This window comes from Sinocyclocheilus grahami, unplaced genomic scaffold (assembly GCF_001515645.1).
Source record: "Sinocyclocheilus grahami isolate Dianchi unplaced genomic scaffold, SAMN03320097.WGS_v1.1 scaffold84.1, whole genome shotgun sequence".
NCBI classification, from domain to species: domain Eukaryota; kingdom Metazoa; phylum Chordata; class Actinopteri; order Cypriniformes; family Cyprinidae; genus Sinocyclocheilus; species Sinocyclocheilus grahami.
Window position 1 is genome coordinate 2,530,117 of NW_015505263.1, and position 16,404 is coordinate 2,546,520.

At 38.2% G+C, this 16,404-nt stretch overlaps 1 protein-coding gene across 1 annotated transcript in view; it reads left to right on the plus strand.

Annotated features, from left to right (window-relative positions):
* The window catches only part of LOC107586611 (ral GTPase-activating protein subunit alpha-1-like), a 68,904-nt gene that overhangs the window by 16,582 nt on the left and 35,918 nt on the right, over positions 1-16,404 (plus strand). The window contains exons 16-26 of the mRNA XM_016274062.1: positions 1,998-2,174; positions 6,310-6,434; positions 6,771-6,984; positions 7,072-7,248; positions 10,567-10,719; positions 10,806-10,999; positions 11,139-11,237; positions 11,507-11,662; positions 11,746-11,874; positions 12,013-12,138; positions 15,190-15,248. Coding sequence (XP_016129548.1) covers positions 1,998-2,174; positions 6,310-6,434; positions 6,771-6,984; positions 7,072-7,248; positions 10,567-10,719; positions 10,806-10,999; positions 11,139-11,237; positions 11,507-11,662; positions 11,746-11,874; positions 12,013-12,138; positions 15,190-15,248 — 1,609 coding nt within the window. The remainder of the gene's footprint in view (positions 1-1,997; positions 2,175-6,309; positions 6,435-6,770; positions 6,985-7,071; positions 7,249-10,566; positions 10,720-10,805; positions 11,000-11,138; positions 11,238-11,506; positions 11,663-11,745; positions 11,875-12,012; positions 12,139-15,189; positions 15,249-16,404) is intronic.

A 16,404-nucleotide genomic window follows, 5' to 3' on the forward strand; every position in this document is an offset into this window, starting at 1 on the left:
GTGCATCCCTAAATAAAAGTATTTTCTTAAAAAAAATAAATAAATAAATCGTACTGATCCCAAACTTTTGAACAGTTGTGTGTACTGCATAGCATCTGGGTGCTTTCACATACTATTTTCAACACTGTGTGATGATAAAAATTCCTATTTTGTAATATAACCTAACACCTAATTTAGCAGACTACATAGTGCACATAGTTTGTAAATGGGAATGCAGCCTTAGGCTAAAAAAACACTGCCATGTGACTCATCCAAAACAAGATGGAATGTCTTTAACAAGTCTTGTTTCTCCTATAAACTTCACAATCTAGATATACCAGTGACATGATGTTCATGTGTATGTCAGTGCTGATCTGATATGCACTGATTAGGTCACTTCTTTACCTCTTGTTTGTAATTCTCACTGCTTTCTGCCATCCCTTTCTCTTTTTCTCTCTCTCCATCATGTCTTTCTCTTCCCTAACTTCTCCTGTGTTCCTCTATCACTCCTTATCTCTCTTTGCCCCATTTCCCTTTCTCTCTCACACTCTCCGTCTTCTTGTCGTTCTTCTCTTTTTCTCTTTCTGTGTGTGTGCGCGGTCTGTAGCTCTGCGTAGTTGCTCTACGGGGGACAGCCTGCTGTCCTCAGCCTTTATCCGCAGTGCTAAAAGCGCACCTGTCCTGATCCACCCCGTACACCCTCTCCTGCCTGATTCTGTCCTCACTCCCCTAGCTGACGAGCTGTCAGGTAGAGCCCTCTACGCCCGTATCGGCACTCTCGCCTCTGACTGCTTCCTGGCCTATGGATGTGCATGTATATGTATGTGTGCTACACTTCCTCTAGTTAGCATCCGCTGCCTGTCTGTTTTATGTGTATAGTAATTTTCATTTAATAGATCTGAATGAGTTTTTTTGTCGGTTTAGTGTGCAAGATTTCCTTCTCATTCATCATTGCTTTAAAGCCTCATGCATTGATGCAGATGCTCTCTGACAGGATGAATCTCAAGACAAATGTTAATAAATGTTTTGGTCACTTTTATCCACAAATTCAAATTAATCTTTTGCCGAAATAAAAAAATACATTTTATACTATTTTTACCGTTATATTTTCCCATCTGGATTTATTTCATGTTTTTATTTTTTGGGCTAGAAATACTATAAAAATGTGAAATATTATCGGTACAATTTTACAATATTGTTAACAATAGTTAATTTAGTAGTTATCATAAACCTAACAATAAATAACATTTGTAACATTTTTTAGTTTTGTTTAATGTTAATTTCTTAATGTAAATTCATTAGTTAAATTTGAGTTTTAACTTAAAAAATGTAACACATATTAATATATGTGGAAATTGGCATTTACAGCTTATAATAATGCATGTTAAAGGTTATTCTTTGTTATTCATTTGATTTTGGGGTGGAACATGACCCAGACATTTCTTTGTGTGCACCCAACTTCACCCAACAGAACTATTGAGTCCTGCATGTGTGTGTTTGTTGTCTGTACTGGTTTCTTTTCCTCGTCTTTGAAAATCTACAGTATTATCCTTCTTGCATCACCATTCATCCAATATAATCCCTCTTCACACCCAGAACTTTTGAGAAAAATACCCTCTACAGGATTTACCTTTGTCTGCATTTCATGATCATAATATTTATCTAGAACAACTGGGAGGATGTAAAAATAGAAGCATTATTTTTTGTCTTTTAAAGTGATTTGCTTTCTTTTTGCTTGTGATCGTATATGTTTAATTTACCTTTGAGGTTAATTTGTAAATTTCATTAGATTTAATTGTTTTATGTATGCATGTGTTTTTGCATGTAAAATGTGGCCACTGTGGATCAGTTAATAATATGATAACACTTTCTAGGTCTTTTCATCACCTCTTAGGTATCTGAAATTTTAAGACTTGAAATATAAACTTGTCTTTAAAATAATATTACTGACCATATTCTTGAGTAAACGCACTTGCATATTTAAATGTGCTGATCGATACATATCTGTTCGTGTACAGACCTGGAGGAACCTCCCATTGTCCAGCGTGGGTCGCGGATCCGCCACTGCTCTCAAAGTGAGGAGAATCCATCGTCCGAGGTGTTTTCCGCCTCCGGTGAGCTGGAGCAGCCTCCGCTCCCCCGCAGCAGCAGCGCCTCTGACATCATGGAGCCCTTCATCGCAGAACGGGTCAAAGGTGCACTTCCTGTCTCTGACAGTCCCTCTCACTCCTCCTACTTTACCACCACCACCTCTGTGTCCCCCCACAGTTCCCCGACCCCACACGAGCTTACTGACCCACACCAACCCCCCGACAACCAGGCATCCCTGGAGGTGGGCGAAAGCATCTATGACCATCTCTGCCAGATGCCAGGGCAGCAACCCCCCTTTATCCCTGATTGGTCTTGTCCAGCAGTGGCCTCGACCAATCAGATTGAGGGAGAAGGGGAGGAGGACGTCTTCTGTGCTTTTAGAGAGATTAGTAGCAAGGAGGACAAATTGGAAGCAGGTGTAGATAACAGGCAGGTGCAGTTTGGGGGAAGTGGGGATTGGGCGCTAGAATGGGATAAAGAGATGGAGCAGAGTGAGAAAAGTTTGTACGAGTGCTTAGAAGAGTGTGATTGGGATTTAAGTGTTGGTACGCAGCCAGCAGAGGGCAGCAAAGTCACACAGTTACACCGGCAGAACGCCACAGACAGGGCTAGCGAGAGCGAGCTTAGTCCGCAGGCTTCCCAGGTTGCACCGAGGCCCAAGCTATCCCATCTTGACCCCAAAAAACGCCACAGCGGTGGTGTCCACGTCAGCTTCCGCCCATCCACAGAGTCTGTGCAGTTTCACAACCCTCTGGACCCCAAAGAGGCGCACTGGAAGACCCGTCTCCGCCGTCTCGGCCACTTCAGCAGCCACTCGGTTGGGGCGAGTGGGGCAGCGGCCAAGGGTGTGGGGGAGGGGGTCACCTGTTGCGAGGCGGTCGAGCAGGATAGAGGCTCCATCAGCGGGGCTAGACGCGGCCGACTCGGCCGCCCAACTCTCCGCCCACGGGGGTCCCGTTCTAGGTCTCAGGAGTCAGGGTGCAGCCCGTCACGGCAGCAGCAGGTGGCGCTGTTGGGCGGGGTGTATAAGTCTATGGTCCACGCTCTCTCCAAACCCAAGGCCCAGGCAGCGTCGCCCCAGCGTCACAGCAAAGCGCCTGCCACTGAGGCCCACCTGAAGGACCTGTACACTCACGTTATGGGCTATTTTGGAAGAAAAACATCAGGTGAGGACTCGGTCGGCTCGATGTCAACATGGAAGACATGAAAAATGTGACCAAAGCGCCTGTGCGTTTTCCCTTTTTTTTCTCTCTTTTCTTGTGACTGTTTGATTTTTGCTGAATGTGGATTGAATTGAAGCCTCTTTTTGTATTTTCTTTCAAAGTAGCTCAATTCCAAAAAAAATTTAAAAGACTCCCAAACAGACCAACGGTCCCCTACCTGTGGGACAGCTTCCCCTCCTCCTCAAGCTTCTGGGACCTAATCTCTGCTGCCCCTCTTCCCCTGGATGTTGCATGCGACCTCATGCCTACCTCCCCGCCCTCTGTCAATCTCTCACACATGTACATGCACACACATGCTCACTGACACATTCATAAAACACAGTGATCTTTAATACAACCTAATGTTATGTGTTTTAATCTATACAATTCTTAATGACGTCATTTTACTGAGTAGTGCACCCAAAAATTATAATTCTTTCATCTTTTATAACCATTATAATCATGCTGTTTAGCGGAATTTCCTGAGTGTTCTTTTTTATAATGGTAACTAGGGCTTCAAAAATGACACAAAAAAAAAGCACCTTAAAAATAGGCTTTCTTAGTCATACGTTAGGGGTGTGCGATAGTATGATTGCACAGACATATGTATATGTGTAGAGACATATTTGATAAAAAAAAAAAAACTAATACTGAAAAGTTGAATAAAATTAAATGAAATGTCTTTTAATTAAAAAAATAAATATGAAGACTGTAAATATGAAGAGATAGCATGAATACATTTACACTGCAATTACAATTGTATGTGTGTGTATAGAATATATAAAAAAAACTTGCATATGAAATTATTTAAAAGATTTAATGATTCTTGTGAAGAAAAAATAAATATGAAGACTGTAAATATGAAGAGATAGCATGAATACATTTACACTGCAATTACAATTGTATGTGTGTATAGAATATATAAAAAAAACTTGCATATGAAATTATTTAAAAGATTTAATGATTCTTGTGAAGAAAAAAAAAAAGAGTCATTAAGTCAGTCATTCAAGTGATTAATTCATAAGCGTAATTAAGAAACCATTGCACAACAGTTTTGTTTGGAACTGTTTTCGTTGGCATTCTAATAATTCTGAATAATGCAGTGAATGCTTAAGGCATGTTTAGATTTTTTTTTTTAAGTGAGTGACATACTTTATAGTTTTAGCTTGCACTTTGTTAAAACAACAATTATGATATTATTCTAGAAAATATATATTGCACACCACTACTTTTGTGATGCTATTTTGTCATTTGTAAAGCTCAATAGTTTCCCGTTTTGAGAAAAAGCACTTTGAGCCCTCTGCAGTATATAAACTTTTGAGTTATACAAGGTTTGGAACAACATAAGAATGTGTAAATGATGACAGAATTTTCATCTAAGAGTGATAAAAACTTGTAACAGTATGCAGTTGTTGTAGTTGCCATAGGTGCAATGTTTTGTATGGCCAGTAGAGAGCAGCACTATCACTCTCAAAGAGCACTGTTTTCTAAACTGAAGTCTTGTACTGTGTGTTAAAAGCTTGCCAGCTTGCCTGTAGTGTAGTAGCAGGAATCACCTTAGAATGGCTCCTGTGGACAGTTCAGTTGCACAAGCTATTAGTTAATCAGGGGCCTCATGACTTAAACACAGCTTGTAGTCTAAACTAACCAGACTTCTAGAAGTATCCAAATGCCCTAAGTCACCACCCCACCATGTTGTGCTGCCGTGTTGGTATGATTTGTTGTTAACCAGTGGCTCCCTAACCCTTTGCTTTGGGATGAAGGCTGCCTCGTCTTGCTGTGGGTGGCTCCTCTAACATACTCACTGGTGTCTCACTTTAACCTCAGTCAGCATAAGGCTCACTAACTCTTAGGTTTGGACTTCCAGGGTTTGCTCTGTCTCTCTTTCTGTCTGTCTGTCTCTGTTTGGGGACTGCATGAACTGTGAGTAACTGCATCGCTTCAAAACTGAAATCAGTTTTGTGGTTGGCTTCCGTTAAAGATTTTGTTTTTCTGTATGTGTTCTGGTTTAGTGTTTTATGAGTTTAATGTCAAAGGATTTTGGTTGTGTTTAAAGGGCAATAGTGCTGAGTTTCATTTGCTCAGTTTTTCACCTCAAATTATTTTACTGTCTTGTTAAAGTTTAACGTAGATTCTATTTGGTTTCATGCTAATTTTAGCTGATTTTACAAGATGACATTTTTACCATAATGTGAAAAACATTCACTCCTCTTCAAAAGTTTGGGGTCAGTACGATGTATTTCTATGTTTATTTCTAAAATAAATTAATACTTAATGGGCACGTACAATAAGGACGTATTAAATCGATAAAAAGTTACAGTGAAGTTGTTATATTTAAGTTTCTATATAAATAAAATGGTGTTCTTTTGAACTTTCTATTAATAAAAGAATCCTAAACAAAACATGTATCACAGTTTTCACGAAAAATATCAGTTTCCAAAAACTGATTTTATCATTGAAAATTGGAAATATTTCTTGAGCAAATCAACATATTAAAATTATTTCTGAAGGATCATGTGACACTGAAGACTGGAGTAATTACTGTTGAAAATCCAGCATTACATTCACAGGAATAAATTGCATTTTAAAATAAATTATTCAATTAGAGTTATTTTAAATTGCAATAATTTACAATATTATTTTTGTATTATATTTTTGTAACTTCTTTTAAAAACATTAAAACACCTTACCCACCCCAAAACTATGAAGTAAAATATATATTTTCTTAATTGAATCTGAACAGATTGCCATTGTCCAAAAAAAAAAAAAAAAGATATGGGAAAAGGCGAATGTAAAACATGAGCAAAAAACTAAATGGCACTGTTGTCCTTTAAGAAAAATGTGTTTATTTACTCACCGTCCCCAAACTCAAATAAACTAATTCATAATTATATTCAAGTGCTGTAGAGAGAGTCAGACACCACTACAAAGAGAGAGTCAGTTAGTACATGTCATTCTGCTAGGTCATCTGTGTTTGCACCCATTTTGGGCGGTCCCTGTAAAATACTGATGTGTCTTTCTGTGCCTGTTGTCTCAGCCAATAAAGATGAGCTGACGCCGAAGATGAGGCCCATGTCCAACGATGCTGGCACCAGCAACCCTAATGTCAGTGACCTCATGGACGAGTTCATCCAGGAGAGACTGAGGGCCAGAGGCACTTCTGTATGTCCATGCAAACATTCAGTATGCATAGTCTCTAAAACTACATCTAATTAAAGCATAGTTCTATCTAAACTTGAACAGCTTAGATGGTAGAAAAATAAAAAAAGTTCAAATATGTCAATTTAACGCAGTATTTTCTTCATAATTAATCACACTAAATGATCGCATTAAATTGAAATGCCTGATAATCATTTTAAACAAATGAGCAAATACTGTCAGCAAAAGTATCACATGTCTGCTAAATGCTGCATAATGCTTCACTAAATAATCTAGTTTTTGATTCTGCTGTTGTATGTTATTTTTAGTGTATATTATGTTTTCCTATGTTCTTTTTAGGGCATGACGAGGCGTGGCAGTAGCCCAGGAAGTCTGGACATCCCCAAAGATCTACCAGAGCTCCTGAACCGTCAGAACGCCACGCGTCCTGCAGACGACCCCGGTGTGCCCTCTGAGTGGACCTCCCCAGCCAGCGCCAGTGGAAGTGACCTCATAAGCTCCGACAGCCAATCAGATTCCTTCAATGCTTTTCAGTATGACAACAAATTTGAAAGTAAGTAGTTCAGGTGGAATTTAAAGGGACAAACCAGTACTGGGTTTTAAAAGAAGTTTGATAATGAACCCATGTGTTTGTCTACAGATTTCAGCTTCCCCCCTGAAACATGTGCTCTGGCCTCTGTGGATCAGGATAGTTTGGGAGGAGCAGGTCAGAACGCAGAGGAACAGGAGCTTTCCAGTCTCACAACACTCCACATTGACTCAGAGACCAGCAGCCTCAGTCAGCATGGCCTGTCAGCTGACACTGTCACCATTACTGGTACACTCTCTCACACTCATATACAACAGGGTGTAGAGGACAGAAAGTTTGTAGGTTATGAACTGCTATAATCACTGTAAGAAACATAGATAACAAAAGTCATAATTTTAAGAAGTCTTTCATTTTTGGGGGACGGAAAGACAGTAAATCGCAATACGGTCTGTAATTATTGGCAAATAAGTAAATAAAAAAGGAAATAAATTAAATTAATAGGTAAAATAAATAAATGTGCAGACTGGATATTAAACTGTACCTGACATTTAATTCAATGTAAGCTCTTGTGGTTTGAAATTTGAATTTAAAAACTTGCAAATACATAACTGTTGTTTTGATTTCTTGGTCTTAATGCATATTTGATTAATTTTCAGTATTTTACCATTTGATTCCAAATAGGGGTGTAACGATTCACTCGTTTTATCGATGCATCGATTACAAATCCTGACGATGCATATGCATCGATCTTGAAACATGATTTTTGAATCGTGAATCGCCGATTTCGGACAGTAATCGATTTAAAACGCTAAGAATCGAATTAATTGCGATTTCTATAGCGATTCAATGCTTTCAAAATATATACACATTAAATTACTACAAGCACGAATTAATGGAGACCTTGAACAGTGTTCGTGCCTCGCATCTCTCCTTCACGCGCTCCACTAACCGCCTGTGACTGTCACAGGATTGCGCTCGCGCTCTGTTCGTCTCATTGATGCATTTTTTGAGCAGCTGATGTGTGATCTCTCCTTAGTACTCATGGCCAGTAATGTTAAAGTGAAGTAGTTTTACTTTTCTGTAGTTTTTCAATGGCTCTCGGTAATACCGACGACATTACCTGAGCAACCTTGAAATAAGAGTGCAAGGTTTATCTGATAATCAGATGCATGAAAGTAGTTTGTTGCTATAGCAAACAGACATCGGTACGTTTTCTTTCAGAATCATCATTCGCCGATGGAGAGGAAAAGTTAAACACTATAGCATTTTATTTTATGAAAATGAGACAGAAGTTTTCGCACTAAAGAGAATTGATCTCATGCTCATAGAACTTAAGATGTGCCAGGCTATATCTGCAGCTAATCTGAATAAAGGCAATAAACACAATAAATAAATACAATTTTCGAATGATGCAGTGCTAATTGACATATCATTTATTACAGTACAGAAACTATAAAGTATATTTTCTACCATATTCTGTGTATTTAAATAATACACAGAATATGGCTTTATATTCTATTTAAATAATTGTTTGTAGTATATAAAACAATCAGAAAATTGCTATTAGGTAAATATTATAGATTACAAATGATTGATTATTGTCCAGCAGTGTATTTGATTTCTTATAGCAAATTCAAAGTAATAGATAAGAAAATAATTATAATAATACATACATACATAAAATTATTGTATTTGATATTTCTGTCACTTCTGAAATGATGGCTACTCCCCTGGTGTGACAAAATGTTAGCCTATACATAATACTTTTAAAGTTATTTTTTAAAATCTTGGCTTACATAAATTTTTACATATGCCATGTCATGCCATAGCATCATTAAAATCTGATAATCAGATGCATGAAAGTAGTTTGTTGCTATAGCAAACAGACATCGGTACGTTTTCTTTCAGAATCATCATTCGCCGATGGAGAGGAAAAGTTAAACACTATAGCATTTTATTTTATGAAAATGAGACAGAAGTTTTCGCACTAAAGAGAATTGATCTCATGCTCATAGAACTTAAGATGTGCCAGGCTATATCTGCAGCTAATCTGAATAAAGGCAATAAACACAATAAATAAATACAATTTTCGAATGATGCAGTGCTAATTGACATATCATTTATTACAGTACAGAAACTATAAAGTATATTTTCTACCATATTCTGTGTATTTAAATAATACACAGAATATGGCTTTATATTCTATTTAAATAATTGTTTGTAGTATATAAAACAATCAGAAAATTGCTATTAGGTAAATATTATAGATTACAAATGATTGATTATTGTCCAGCAGTGTATTTGATTTCTTATAGCAAATTAAAAGTAAGAGATAAGAAAAGAATTCCTTGTAAAAAAATAAAATAAAATAAATAATACATAGGCAACATACAGAAAATTATTTGTATTTGACATTTCTGTCACTTCTGAAATGATGGCTAAGCCTCTGGTGTGACAAAATGTTAACCTATACATAATACTTTTAAAGCTCTTTTTAAAAATCTTGGCTTACATAAATTTTTACATATGCCATGTCATGCCATAGCATCATTAAACTAGCATCTAACAATGGACAAAAGTGTTTTTTTTCCTCTAACCTATGGTTCTGTAACCATAAAGGCTGTAGTGTAATTTGCCCCCTGACTAAGCATTTAAAGAATTTAGGGGAAGCATTTAAATAATCCTGTGAATGCACTTAAAGAATGCATGATTAATCGAATCAAATCGAATTTAATTCTGAATCGAATTGAATCATTCTAAATTTGCAAAAATCGTTCTTGAATCGAATCGAAAACCTATGAATCGAATCGAATCGCTGTCTACCCAAAGATTCACAGCCCTAATTCCAAACCATTCACAAGTTTTCTTTAGGTTTAAGTTTAAATTTTAACATGCACAGAACAACACATATGTTGTAGTTGCATTGCATGTAATGCAAAGAATGTGAACTGCTCACCGAATGTAATTTCTGCAGAAACCAGCAGCAATGAGAAGCACATTATACCGTAAAAGGCAAATAATTCATCATCAGTAGTGGTTCCCTCGGACAATTAACCCAGATTGCTTTCATTCCGATTGCATACCATACTTAAGTCCACATAAACAACATAATCTCTGACCCTTATTTTCAAGAGCACTAGGGTGTTGTTTGGTAAACCCAAAACTATCCAAACTAACCTAACCAACGAACATTCCCCATGTTACAGGGATAGTTCACCCAGAAATTATATTTTTAAGAATGCTGGTAATCAAACAGTTGATGGTCCCCATTGACTTCCACAGTTTCCGTACAATGGAAGTCAATGGGGACCAACAACTGTTTGGTTCTTCAGTATTCTTCATAATATCTTCTTTTGTGTTCAATATAAGAGAGAAACTCATACAGGTTTGGAACAACATGAGGGTGAGTAAATGATGACAAAATTTTCATTTTTGAAAAGAACTATTCCTTTAAGTGTGCAGAAAATTTCTTTGGGTAAAAGCATCTGCTGCTTGATTCCTTGCTTCAGAACACTCTGGTATCAGTCACAGTGTTCCCATATGCTGTATGACATTTCTGTGTCATGTTTAGAGATCTAAGTGTTGATGCTCTTGATGTTTCCTCAGGTTCTGAGAGCGCGTCTCCAATGCACTCTCTGGGATGCTCACGATCACAGACGCCATCCCCCGCCACGCTGACTGCTGAACACGTCCAGCATAAAGATCTACAGCTGGATGAGAAAATGCACCACTCTGTGCTGCAGACCCCTGATGACCTTGGTAACGTATAGATCGATAAACAGACATACTTGGCTATGAATATGCAAACTAGTACTCTATCTGTTGCATCTTTGCCATCTTTGCAGAAACCAGTGAGTTTCCAACAGAGGACTGTAGTGTGATGGCTGGCGGCACTCTGACCGGCTGGCATGCTGATGTCGCCACAGTGATGTGGAGGAGAATGCTAGGAATTCTGGGAGATGTCAACTCCATCAAGGACCCTGAGATCCACGCACAGGTCTTTGACTACCTCTGTGAACTCTGGCAGAACCTGTGCAAGGTAAACACACACACACACACACACACACACATTCAGAGTCCTTCAGTGTGCTCTGAAAGGATGATTTACAGTGCCATTACTAATCAAATTCCAGTTGAAAAACGTCCTTGTGTTTCTTTTTTTTTGTCTGTTTCTCTAGATCAGAGACAATCTTGGGATCTCTCTTGACAACCAGTCGTCTCCACCCCCGCCGGATCTGATTCCACCTCTGCGGATTCTGACTCCCTGGCTTTTCAAAGTGAGTTTATCAATATTTTGAGCAAATCCACTTTACTGTTTATCATAGTTGACTATTACTTTATTTTTTTATTAGCATAATTTATTAGTTCTGTGCATCTGTCTGTCTGTCTGTCTGTCTATCTATCCATCTGTCCAATCAATAGGTTTGTTTGTTCATTCATTCATTCTGTCTATCTATCTATCTATCTATCTATCTGTCTATCTGTCTGTCTGTCTGTCGGTCGATATATCAATTGTTTATAAAGGTTTTGTGCTGTCTGCGTGCAGGCCACTATGTTGGGCGAGCGCTATAAGCAGGGGAAACTCCATGCCTATAAGCTCATCTGTAAGATAATGAAGAGAAGACAGGATGTTTCACCTAACTCTGACTTCCTTACGCACTTCTACAACATCATGCACTGCGGCCTGCTTCACCAAGACCAGGTGTGTTTGTGTGTACCTGGTCACCATGTGGATTGACAACTTTGCACAAAACTTTTGTTGACCTCTTCCTCTTTGACTCCCAGGACATTGTGAACACCATCATTAAGCACTGCTCTCCACGCTTCTTCTCTATTGGACTTCCGGGTGCCACTATGCTCATCCTGGACTTCATCGTGGCAGCGAGTCGTGTAACTTCCTGTTCGTCCCTCAATGTGAGAAACCACCAAACTATTTTCAGATATCACTGCCTCTACATGCGTTAACATCTATGCACATGTGTTTGCAAATGTTACATCCAATGTGCCTTTAACTTGCTTTTGTCTTTCTCTTTTTTTCTGTCTTTCTCCCAGGCTCCACGGGTGGAGGCTCAGATCTTGTTGGGCTCCCTGGTGTGCCTCCCAAACTTGTACAATGAACTTCCTGCCCTGCACCCCACAACGGCTGACATCCTCATGACGAAATTCACAGATGTCAAGGTATCACATCCTACCCCAGGAAATCTTTGTATAAATAAAACTTAAAAATATAAAAGCAAAAAATTATGGATGTCTCAAGACACATGGATGCAGTAGTGAGGTCGGGTTATCTACCTAATTTTTCCTACCTGTTTTTTTTATAATATTTATTTTTCATTTATATATAAAGTTTATTAATAATTTTCATTATTTTATAGTCTTAATTATTATTCATTTAATTATTTAATTGGGCATTGTGCTGGGCGGTTTGACCAAAAATCTGTATCACAGTTTTCTTTAGGATTCTGACAGTTTCACGGGTTATCATTGTTTTTTCCTTGACAGTGCCTTTATATGAATCAGAATCCATGAAACAGTTGCAGAACCACTGCATTTTAATCACGATCCAAACAAACATGCTACATGTGGCATGAGCCATTTTTGATGTAAATTGGATTGGATAATTTCAAAATTTAAAGCAAAAACAGAATGGTCTGACCGTAGCTTTGTGAAATTATGCTACTTAAAAACATCTGCACGAATCATAAACAGCAGACAGCAGGTGGCACTTATGGAACAACAGTGATGCAGCATTTCCTTGGTTACTGCTGTAAACAAAGCACCTGCTTTTAAATGCTACATTAATATGCATGGATAGATATGGAGGTAAGAGGAAAAGAAAATACCATCTAAACTTTTCTGAATACAGTCAGTTCCCCTCAGAGATACATTCATATAATCCCCCACCCACAATTCACTATTTAAGATTTTCTTCCCAAATTTTACGCATGGTGAAGTGAGTTTGCTCTGCCTTCTACAATAGTTGTTTAGTTGTTCCATTAACTAAACGGTTCGGAAAATATGCAGTTTTGTGCATCTTTCCTACAAATATTCTCTGATTTCATGCAGCTACATTAGGACCACTGACCTTCAATGAGGACTTCCTCATGTGTTTGTATCTGTCATCTGCGTTTAACCTCTGATCCACCGCCTTCCCTTATGCAAATCCAAGTGGCTGAATGTATGCCACTCCAACGGTTGTTTAGAGTGCAGGGAAATCTGCTGTAATTGTTCCTGCCGACACTAATGTGCTAATGGGCGATCAGCAATGCAGGCTGCATTGAGCCATCTCCATAGAGCTGTTGTTATTGTGTTGCCGTGTTGTTCCGAGCGACGGTAAGGAGCTAATGCCATGCGGCGAGGCGTCCGTCACTCGCATGCAGAAATTCACATGATGGCATCTGATAACCAGGAGCAGGCCATGAATGACAAGACCGTGGTTAACGTGATCCTTTTTCTGTGCGTGTGTGCACGCAGACAGATGCTTCTTTTCCAGATGGTTGGATATGTCATGTTCCGAGTTGCCAGATTGCTGGTTTTATGTCAGATTTTGTGTCTGTTGTGAACGGTTCTGATCATTATCTGTTTGTCTGTCTGCATTATCTCGCTCTGTGCATCTGTGTCTCTGGTGGGAGTGTGTGGGGTATTGTGTATGTTTCTGTGAGCGAATGTGCTGTGTGACTAAGAAATGGGTGCATATTATCTGACACACTCTAGATGGAATGAAATTGATCGGTATCAGGATGTCGCCAGATCCTTGAAGAGGATTTTGTGCACCGTGTATTTTCATTGACTGCCATTCAGAATTGTTTATTTGTTCTGACGCAAGGATATTTTAAATTGATCACAAGTACCAGTAAAGACATTTATATTGTTGCAAAGATTTAATATAAATGCTGTTCTTTTGTTTTTCCTTCAATATTGATAATAAGAAATCTTCATGATCATGTAAAGACTGGAGTAATGTCTGCTTAAAATTCAGCGTTGTTATTACTGGAATAAATTAAATTTTAAAATAATTGAAAACAGAAAGCTATGGAATAAAAAAGTAATTGCAACTTATCTAACTTCTTTTGCAATTCTGAGAAAAAAAACTTTCTCTGAGGGGGAAAAAAAATCTAAATGGCAAGATATAAACAAGCTTCCATTAAAAAAAAACGTTACTTTAAATTGTAATAATATTTCACAATATTAGTGTTTATTAGTTAATGTATTTTTGAAAAATAAATTTAGCCTTGGTGAGCATAAGAGACTTTCAAAAAATCTTACTGACTTTTGATTGGTGATGTGAATCGCTTATAATTCATATTATATTAGACATTTTAATATTATCTAATTGTTTAAATTATATACAGTATATATCCCTTGTCATTTGAAATGTAACTTAAAGCTTAAAGAGTTAGGAATAAGTACGTAAAATTATTATTTTTTGCCAAACGGCAGTAATTTTCTGTAAATCTTCATCAGTTATGGTTGCTTCCGGGCGAGCGGTTTCTCCGCAGCTTTCTCGTCTCCGCTCTGTTGCTATGACTCGCCAGGATTATAGCGCGTTCTCAGTGGTTAGCTGGTATGCGGCTGATTTCATGCGCGAGGTAAGCTGTTCGCGAAGCGCTCACCCAAGTGGAAAAATGTGATTGCCAAAAATTACATTGTGTTTGATACAAAACCAACTTGACTAAATCAAAAAAAAACAAACAAACACTAACTGTATATTTTTACTTTCTCAAGCAAAGCAAATTTTAAAAGTCCACTGAACAACTTACATTTTTGGTCATAGACAACGTATGTTGAAGATATAGGCCTACGTTATTGTCAACGTTATTTCCTTAAGCGGTAAAAAAAAAAATATATATATTTTTTTATAAAAACGTGGGCTATATAAAATTTTAATAATAACAAATGTCATATTGTTTTGCGTATGCTCGTGTCGCTTACAGTTGAAGTCCGTCTCTGATTTTATTATTGTTTGCAAGGTTGCAATGTTACTTTGCATTATTTTAAATACTTTTGGGTATTTTGCATGGTCTGTTATGTCAACCGGGTGGGAGTTTTAACTCCGATTCACTGTGAATAAAAAAATTATTTAGCTGATGCAGAGAGACATATAGACCGGGGGAATCCCCCCATCTCCCCACCCTCTGATTACGTATCATAACATAACTATGTGATCATGTTGATCACTATGATCCCGTTAATAGTGATTGTGATTTGAGATTTGTTTTTCTGTTTCAGGAGCATATAATCAAGCACATCCTGACCTCTGCCAGAGATGAGCCTTCTGCACCAGCAAGGTACAAGCCCTGAACACAAACACTTTGTCCTAGTCAAAGCTGACTTAGAAGTGACCACGTTTACTCTGGAATGTTGAGCTGTAGTTCTTAGGTAAATGCTCGCAGCATTTCCTGATCCCGTTCCCCCACACTCCACATCATTTCCTCTTCTATCCCTCTGCTGCATAAAAAAGTGTGGGGAAAAAAACATATCATCCTTGCTAGGTGTGGCACATTAAATAATTTTCCTGTTCTTAGTGAATGCGAAATGTAGCAAGTAAATCTCAGCTGAACAGACAGTTTGAAATGTCAACCAGAGGACAAAAGGTCAGGTTGGTTGTGACAAAAAACTGTAAACGTGAACATCACTAACATGAACACTCAAATAATACAAAGCACACTGCAGCAGACAGAAAAAATGTCATGTCATTATGCATTAAAATGCATTATACTAATTCCATAAATATAAATCTAATTTTAACAGGGGATTGTATAATTAATTAACTGATCCCTTGATGTAGCTTGTATAGTATCCTTCATCAGGATTGTATTATTAGTCCAAAAAAGAAAAGAAAAGTCTTGTGTTTTCCAGGTCAGTGCATCCTCCTTGTTAGATTTGTTTTTTAAAATGAAGCAAGCAAACCCCATGGCAGACAGATTAATAACTCTGTACATTACGGTCAGTGTTAGACTGGTGTGGGGCTATGTGTCTGGTCATATCTAGACAGATTAGGAGCAGTGTCGTTTAAAGTAATCCAGGAGGACTCAGTAGGATTAGAGTGGATTCTGATGGGGCTCAAGCCATTAGAAGCCCCCTTAACTCCCGGTAGAAAAAGTTTGGGTGTTTTTCAGGGAAAAACTGAGGAAGCCTTAGATCAGGGGTGGCGAACGTCGGTCCTGGAGAGCCGCAGCCCTGCAGAGTTTTGCTTCAACCCTAATCAAACACACATGAACAAGCTAATCAAGGTCTGAAGGGTTACTAGAAAGCTACAGGCAGGTGAGTTTTAATTAGGGTTGGAGCTGAACTCTGCAGGGCTGCGGCTCTCCAGGACCAGAGTTCGCCACACCTGCCTTAGATCATAGAAGGGGCAGACAGGAGGCAGGATTAAATATCTATATGGTCTAGTGGTTAGTGCACATGCCCCAACACATTGAGCTGTGGGCCTCATTCAAGCCA